The sequence below is a fragment of the Symphodus melops genome (assembly GCF_947650265.1).
Source record: "Symphodus melops genome assembly, chromosome: 6".
NCBI classification, from domain to species: domain Eukaryota; kingdom Metazoa; phylum Chordata; class Actinopteri; order Labriformes; family Labridae; genus Symphodus; species Symphodus melops.
In genome coordinates this window covers 7,089,415-7,098,160 of record NC_136696.1, presented here as the reverse complement: position 1 = coordinate 7,098,160, position 8,746 = coordinate 7,089,415, and the positions used below count along the sequence as shown (strand labels likewise).

Below are 8,746 nucleotides of genomic sequence, written 5' to 3'. Positions count from 1 at the left end.
CCTTCTCTGTCCACTGTACTATTCAATAAAGGCAAAAAGCCCCCCCAAAAAATCTTAAACACCCCAAAAAACATACAGTTCTGTGCCAACTTCAATAAGGCCACACTGTGGTTCTCCTACAGAACCTGTGCTTTTTTGCAAACTAAAACAGGAAGCACAAACTTAATTAAATTCTTAATTACCAAACAAAAGGTAAAACAAGTTAACCTGGTTTGTTGGCATTAACAAGTTTAAGGGGATGGATTGACTAGAAGCGTTATAGTATGTATTTGTAGTCACTAGGGATGGGAATTTTCAGTCATTTTATTATTTGAGTTGGATGGTAGCTTGTATTTAAGGCTTAACAGGCTTTGGTATATCATAACAACAAAAGGGCTAGCAAATGGTGTCTTGTAATACTACCACTTATTCATTCATGATGATTTGTCCTTGTGCTGTAACTCTTGTGGTTAAACATCAAAATTGTGTATGCATGTTTAACGAACTATATGCTACACAGCACCCTATCATCCTCTTTTTTTCCACTACTTCAAGATGTTACTTTACCTGGTCTTGGCCTACATGGTGTATGTAACGTTAGTTACGTACTGTAACTCCAGATTCTATGAGTATAGGCGCAGCCCTCTAAGGCTATCGCTATTGGGTTTATCCCTCGCGCGCATGCGCAGCACTGAAGAGTTGTAGTCCACGCCCACCCACGATGTGGGCCCCTCCCACGGTCAACCTGCCGGTATATAACCGGAAGGGACCGTGTGTTCTGTTCCCCAATAAAGAGCTTTTCTTCAGCCGTTACGGAGTCAGTGGGGCCCACCGCTTAGAGGGCTGCGCCTATACTCATAGAATCTGGAGTTACAGTACGTAACTAACGTTCTATTTCGTATAGGCTTCGCCCTCTAAGGCTATCGCTATTGGGTTAGAGGCGAAGCAGGATGTAGTCAATGCCACACTGGGTCCGGAAGGTACCACAAGCACAACAACACCCCGAACAACCATTTTCCGCCTGACAGCATCAGGGGAAAAAATGGAACATCCCACTCTTACGCAGACAGAGTGCTGAGCACTGAGTGAGACATTGAGAAAACGGGAAGCATCCCGTAGATAAAAACGCACAAACGAGCACGGAGAGGACCACGAAGCTGCCGTGCAGATGTCGTCCACCGTCACGCCCCCGTGCAGGGCAGCCGAGGAAGCAACTCCCCTGGTGGAGTGCGCCTCAATGCCCACCGGAGGCTCAGCTCCTGAGGCGATATAAGCCTGTGTGATGGCGTCACACAGCCAGTGTGACAGCCGCTGTGTTGACAGGGGCTGTCCCACAGAATGTGCCCTGTAGTGTACCAACAGCTGCTGGAACAGCGTATGGCAGCTGTGCGCGCAACATAGCATGCCAGAGCGCGCACTGGGCACAGCAGGTGAGAGGTCGCCTGCTCCCCAGATGTGTGGGGAGGGGGAAAAAAACCCCTCCAGCGTGATCACTCGCGACTTGAACTCGCTAGTGATGACTTTTGGCATGAACGCCGGGTTTGGCCGTAATACAGCCGAACTACCGTCCTCCCGGATCCTGAGGCAGGACGGAGCCACAGAGAGAGCTGACAGCTCACTGACACGTTTTGCTGACGTCAGAGCTAAGAGCAAAACCGTTTTAGCCGACAGAAAACGTAGGGGAATCTGATCCAAAGGCTCAAACGGCGCCACAATCAGTGCGCGCAGCACCAGTGCCAATCCCATTGCGGGGCCAGGCTGCGCACCACCGGCCGAAGCCTCTGTACCCCTTTTAAACACCGCTTCACCAGCGGGTGGCCAACACCGAACGGTCACCAAAACCTTCGTGGTATGATGAAACTGCAGCCGTGTATGTTTTGATAGTGCTAAATGCCAGATTTCGGTCCACTAAGAACTGGAGGAAAGAAAGCACTTGAGGCAGAGGACACGCAGTAGCGGAGAGTTCTCTCTCTCCGCACCAGCGTTGAAACGCAGCCCACTTTGCGGCGTAAGATGCCGTTGTGGAGGCAGCCCGAGCGCCTTGAATAGTGCGCACCACATCCTGAGCCAGCCCCATACTTACCAGATGTGTCCGTTCAGCGGCCAAGCCCAGAGACGCTGGCCGATGATCGGGTGGCTCGTGAGCACGCCCCCTGCCTGCGAGAGGGCATCCCCCCTCCAAGGGATTTCCCAGGGCTCGCCTGACGTCATCTGACGTAACACGGGAACCACATCGCATGCTCGCGCAGCGGGGCGATCAGGATGGCGCACAGCTTCTCCTTCCTCACTCTGTCCAGGAAGCTCGAAATCAACGGGACAGGGGGAAATGCATAAATGAACGTCCTCGGCCATAGCCGGTGCGAAAAGGCGTCCACCCCGAGAGGAGGGTCGTCCTTTGCGCTCAGGGAGAACCAAAGGGGGCACTGTGCATTTTCGCGTGCTGCGAACATGTCCACCTCTGCTCTGCCGAACCTTTCCCATAACTGGGAAACCAGGTCTGCATGAAGGGTCCAAGATCCCGGACGAGGACCCTTCCTTGACATGATGTCCGCTCCCCGGTTTAGTTCGCCGGGGACATACAGAGCACGGAGAGAAAGTAACCGTGTGCTCGCCCAGACCAGCAGCTTTCTGGCTATGCCGAGAAGCTGGGCTGACGCCCTGTTGTCTGTGCTGATCAGCACATGATGATTTTTTTAGCAGAGGGATGCGTCTGTGAAAAAACTTTTTCTCTGTATTTTTCTTTTCTTTTGTGATGCGTGACGTAGCCCTTCCCAGGGCCAAGTCCAATACAATGGATAAAGGAACGCGGAGCAGACGTCTCCGCTGCAGCCGGGGATCGATGCGTTAACAAAGAAACACCGCTGCAGACGTCTCATGTGGGGCAGGCCCAGAGGAATAACGACATGGGCCGCCGCCATCATGCCCAGCAGTCGCATGACAGTGAGATCTGTCACCGTGCTGTGTGGCTTCACTCGGCTTAATAGTCCTCTCAGCGCCTCCAACCCTCTGCTGAGGGAGCCGTGCTGACATGTCGGCCGAGTCCAACATCACCCCCAGGTACATTATGGACCGGGATGGGATGGGGGAGCTTTTCGCCCAGTTCACTATGAACCCTAAGCTCGATAGATGAGACACGAGCGCCCTCATCTGGAGGGCTGCTTCCTCTCTGGAGCGAGCCAGTAACAACAGGTCGTCCAGATAAAATAACACTCTCATCCCTGCCCGGTGAAGCGGAGCCAGAGCTGCTTCTACACACTTGGAGAAAGTGCGCGGAGCCAGGGAATAACCGAACGGCAGACGGTTGTATTGGTACGATGTCCCCTCGAACGCGAAGCACAGGTACTGCCTGTGTTTCGGGAGGATGAAGACATGGATGTATGCGTCCTTTAGGTCTATTTCTATGTCGTAGCCCTTCCCAAGGGAATCCCCGCTGACGTCACGCAGGGACTCCCCCAGTGGGCCAATCCAATCCAGCGGATAAAGGAACGCGGAGCAGACGTTTTTCCGCTGCAGCCGGGGATCGATGCGTTAACAAAGAAACACCGCTGCAGACGTCTCATGTGGGGCAGGCCCAGAGGAATAACGACATGGGCCGCCGCCATCATGCCCAGCAGCCGCATGACAGTGAGAGCTGTCACCGTGCTGCATGGCTTCACTCGGCTTAATAATCCTCTCAGCGCCTCCATCCTCTGCTGGGAGAGCCGCGCTGACATGTCGGCCGAGTCCAACATCACCCCAGGTACATTATGGACCGGGATGGGATGGAGGAGCTTTTCGCCCAGTTCACGATGAACCCCAAGCTCGACAGATGAGACACGAGCGCCCTCGTCTGGAGAGCTACTTCTTCTCTGGAGCGAGCCAGTAACAACAGGTCGTCCAGACAAGATAACACTCTCATCCCTGCCCGGTGAAGCGGAGCCAGAGCTGCTTCTATGCACTTGGAGAAAGTGCGTGGGGCCAGGAAATAACCGGACGCGAAGCGCAGGAGCTGCCTGTGTTTCGGGAGGATGGGGACATGGAAGTAGGCGTCCTTTAGGTCGATGGACGTGAACCAGTCGTCCTGGTGAACACACTCCATATGTTGATTGTCAACATATGAAAATGGTCTGACCACAATCGATTTATTAGAAAAAGACAGGTCGAGGATGGGCCTTATCCCGCCTGTCTTCTTCCGCACGAGAGAAGTAGCGGGGTAATAACCCCGGCTCTCCTCCTCTCGCTCCCCTCTGGAGACGGCACCCTTCGTCAAGAGCTCCTGCAGCTCTGACCGAAGAGCCAGGCGTCCCTCCCCGGATGGCATGATCGTCTCCACTACCCCATTGAATCGTGGAGGGGGAGACGCAAACTGCAGGGTGTAACCCCGTTGAAGCAGTCTGTCCAGCCAGCTGTCCAGGGAACATACGTGCCGCCACACGGAGTAATGCTCCGAGAGCGGGCGTACATGTAGAGGAGGCTCCGCCCCCTGTCCATCAGCCACGTCAGCGCCCCGACCACTGCATGAGGAGCGAGCTCCCGTGCAGCCCGCAGAGGCTCACACGATGGAGACGGGAGAGAAAAGTCCACACGACGCGCCGAGCCAGCGCTCGTGGGCTCATGATGGCCCCCCCCCCCCCCACCTGTCCGCCGGAGAACTCACTGAGTGAGGAACACTCCGGTGAAAAGAGGACTGAGGAGATAGCAGGTGTCTCGCGGCCGACGTCGCAGTTGGCTCATACAGCCCCGCTGGGTTTCCTTAGCACAAAAAAACGAGCTGGCTGTACGCTCATTGTGGGACTGGACCGCCAGTCTCGACATGGAATGAGCCAACAGGGACAATTTTATTAGCCGCAGCAGAGGCCTGGTAGGCACACTGGTGCGACCTGTCCGTCAGGCGCTCTGTTAACAGATCCCGGCTCGAAGGAGGGACAGGACGCCGTCCCGAACCCCCGGCCCGGACCCCGAAACGGCCGTCAGGTTAGCCTCCAAAGGCGGCACCGGAGGGAACCCACGGTCCGCCACCCCCCCCACTTTTGTGATGGAAGTGTAGGTGGAGACCGGAGCCCTCAAGAGCCTCGGATCCGCCGCTGCCCCCTCCTGATAGGGGATCAAAACCGGGAACCGCGGCCACACCGGGTCTCGCCGGACCGGCCGGAGAAGCGGAAAATCCCCCGCCATCTCATCGATCGGCTCCACCTCACGTGCCACCGGCACAGTGAGGCCCCGTCGGGCTGCAGCCGTTCTAATGATTCCCGGCAGCTCCTGAAGCAGACCCCCCACCACCGGCGGGGGCCGAGAGCGGCTCCCAGCCCCCACCACCGGCGGGGGCCGAGAGCCGCCCGCAGCCTGATTCCCAGGGAAGCCTGGGCAATCTAACTCGGCTCTCTGAACGATCCGAGCGGCTCCCGGTCCCCACCGACGGCGGGGGCCGGGAGCCGCTCGCAGCCCGATTCCCAGGGAAGCCTGGGCAATCTGACTCGGCGACGGTGTCAGGTGCATCCTCCAGCCCTAGCGACAGGGAGAGGGGAGGGATGGGAACCCTGACACTGACCCACGGATGGAGTACGGTGAATCCGCAGACTCCTCTCCATGGTCCAACATGTCCATCTCCCGTTCCGTTGTGCATTCCCCCACCTGCCACACCGGCTCTGCAGCTACAGCGAAGGCTTCCGCTCTCCGCTGCAGGTCATCACGGGGAAGGCGTAGGCAGCTGCTACCCATTGCCCGTGAAGTTAAAGCCAGGCTGGCATGCTCTGGCCCAAGGCAGGCCTCACAGAGACGGTGGGAATCAGCCGGCATGATGTACCCGGTCTGACACTCTGGACACACACGGATGGAAGAGGTAGACATGGTTAATTTATGTTTCTCTTACAGGTGCTTGTTGCATACTTACTCGCTGAAGAAAAGAGGGAACAGAACACACGGTCCCTTCCGGTTATATACCGGCAGGTTGACCGTGGGAGGGGCCCACATCGTGGGTGGGCGTGGACTACAACTCTTCAGTGCTGCGCATGCGCGCGAGGGATAAACCCAATAGCGATAGCCTTAGAGGGCGAAGCCTATACGAAATAGAACTGAGTTTAATTGTTGTGACCTGAAACAATGCATGGAAAGGTGCTAGAGTAGTGAAACATTACTCGAATTATTACGTCATCCGTACTAGACGATCAATCCCCCTTCTGCATTTATTCTCTCTCATTGTTGAGGTATTTTAATGATTGCAGGATGTACATGCACATATCGTTAAAGTGGAGCTCAGAAAAAAAGAAAAAAATGAAATATGTCTTGGATTTTTAACATCTGTAATTAATATCTTCTTTTTTTCTGTGACTCACATGAAACAGGCCTTTAATAAAAAAATATAGTTGTTCATTCAAAGTGTCAAAACATCTCAGTTATACATTCCATCGATAGTTAATATTATACTACTTGATATTTTATTTTGAATTTTGAAAAATGAATATTTACCCAGCTGCCTGTTAAAAATAGAAACTTTTTGTTTTTTTTTATCTATCCCTCAGATCCAGAATGTGTTACAAGATCCAGGCTCTCCATCAGTGTCTGTGGTTTATCTGGTTAAGAACCAAGATGTAATTCTTAATGGGACAGTTTCCAGTGGCCTCCTAAACCAACTTTCTGCAGAGCTGGTGGGATACTTTCTGTTCTACCCGCCTCTGATCATAGCTGAACGTAAGTGTTACGCTGGCTCAGCTGAAACTGTGTTGTATTTTATTGGTTATTTTACATACTTTATTAATACCTGAAGTGTTTTCTAGTTTTAAACTCTGCTATTGAGACATGCTTCTAACACACATAGGCCAGAAATATACAGACATGCACAAACAGAAGTTGTAGATATGTAGTGTACACTGCAACACAGGTAGCACTCCTTTTGAGGTTTCGGTGGCTTGCTTAAAGGTAGGGTTGGTGATTTTCTCCAGATACACTTTATAAGTTTTGGTTGAAATTCTCTTTAGGTCCTGACAGAAATTATTAATTTATGTGCTCTGAAAAAGGATCATCTGTAGCAGTCGTAAGCCTGTAAAACCAATGTCTGTCACAAGGTACCAATCTGACAAACAAATCATAACTTCCTGTCTCCCTTCTCATTCTCTACCCCATGCATATACGAGCCCACACTCAAAGCATGAGCTGAGGTCCGCTTCTGGAGCAATGGCGCTTACGCATGTATGTGAGGGGCACAGCTTTTGAAGAAGCACAGAGGGGAGGGGGTGGGTGTCTACAGAGCACTGAGGGAATGCTACTTTCAAAATCATGCTAGTCTTCGAAAATTACCAACCCTGCCTTTAAGGGCACCACTGCAGTCCTCAGAAAGTGGCCTGGCACCCATCCAGCTATTAGACCAACTTCCATATTTTGTTCCGCACTGAGACTTTAACCACATTTAAACCAGCAGCTTAATCACACATAAGTCTACTGTATCATTCCTATAGCAAAACTGTTTGTTGTATTTGTGCATGATGCCAATATTCAAAGGGCTAATAAATTAAATGATCACCTTAAAATCCACTAGGGAAAATCCATTGTAAAAAAACCAAAAAAAAAACAGACAAAACTTTAATATTCCGTATGTGTATCCTGTGTGCGGACAAGCGGAGGGTATCTTCGGTCTATCTTTTCTCGGATCTTTCACAGGCATTTCAGCTGCTTTCAGCATAAAAAGTGTTTATTATTTAACACTTTTAAACCAAACAGACTGAATGTAACAGCAGCTGCAATAATGTTTTCCTTTGTGTTCACTTTTTGTTATTTTCCCACGTGGCTCTCTGATTATCCTCCTTTCCCCTGCGCCACATCCTGCATTTATAACCTCGACCATATTGATCATAACACCCGTTTATTGGCGCATACATGTTTTTACACATGGAATATTTAAGAACCTATATTAAATTCATGCACATTTTTGAAAAAGAATAGGCCTACTTTTTGTTATTCTTTGAAACATTCTAGCCATAATTAATGATTTTTACAGACAGACTTTGAGAGGACAGACCCAGTGGTGCTTAAATGCTAACTTACTTCTAGTCTTTAGGACTAATTCCTGTGGTGCCCTAAATACTACAGCAACAGTTTTTTTTTGTGTAGTTACTATAAAGTGAATGGTAGTTTATCTTCACAGACACTGTTGGCAATATGCATCAGGTCTTTGACAATGGTGATTCAAATGTTAATCCAAAGTATAGTGTTTAGTTCCTTTCATTTTTATACGTCAGTAACTTAGCATATGGATAAAAGAGTTAATAATTCTTATTTTCAAGAAAATATTGTATTGCAGGAGAGTAGGAGGGGGATTTTATGCAAATCTAATCTTATCTTCAAAGTCTTGTTTTCCAATAGATTTGTGTATCCAAAGTCTTGAAGTTGACATTACAAATAATTGCAACTTTATGTAAATCTTATTTACTTTCCTCAGCCCTAGAATACCATCACCTTAACACATCGACGGCTACCAAGAACTATTGGGTAAAAACAGGTAAATTGTTCTTTGACACACGCAAAAGCACACAAACAGTTGCAAGTTCTACTCTGTCATCAGTAATAATTTCATTTATCAAACAAAAGTCTTTACACCCCCTTGTAGTGCTTGTCCTGGCTGTACTTAGAGCATACTGTAGCTTATAAAAGTTTCTGGATGAGCAGCTTTTAAATTCATCTATAGATCTAATTGTTCTTTTTTTATGCATCTCTTTCCCTTCTACCTACCATTTTAATTCAACCCTTAAAGGGATACTTCACACATTGAAACATGAATCTGTATTGAAATTTGATC

General features: G+C 50.1%; 1 protein-coding gene across 1 annotated transcript in view; it reads left to right on the top strand.

Moving 5' to 3' along the window:
- The window catches only part of kiaa1549la (KIAA1549-like a), a 75,848-nt gene that overhangs the window by 30,530 nt on the left and 36,572 nt on the right, over positions 1-8,746 (top strand). Inside the window, exons 5-7 of the mRNA XM_079346783.1 lie at positions 4,879-4,990; positions 6,477-6,645; positions 8,390-8,449. Coding sequence (XP_079202909.1) covers positions 4,879-4,990; positions 6,477-6,645; positions 8,390-8,449 — 341 coding nt within the window. The remainder of the gene's footprint in view (positions 1-4,878; positions 4,991-6,476; positions 6,646-8,389; positions 8,450-8,746) is intronic.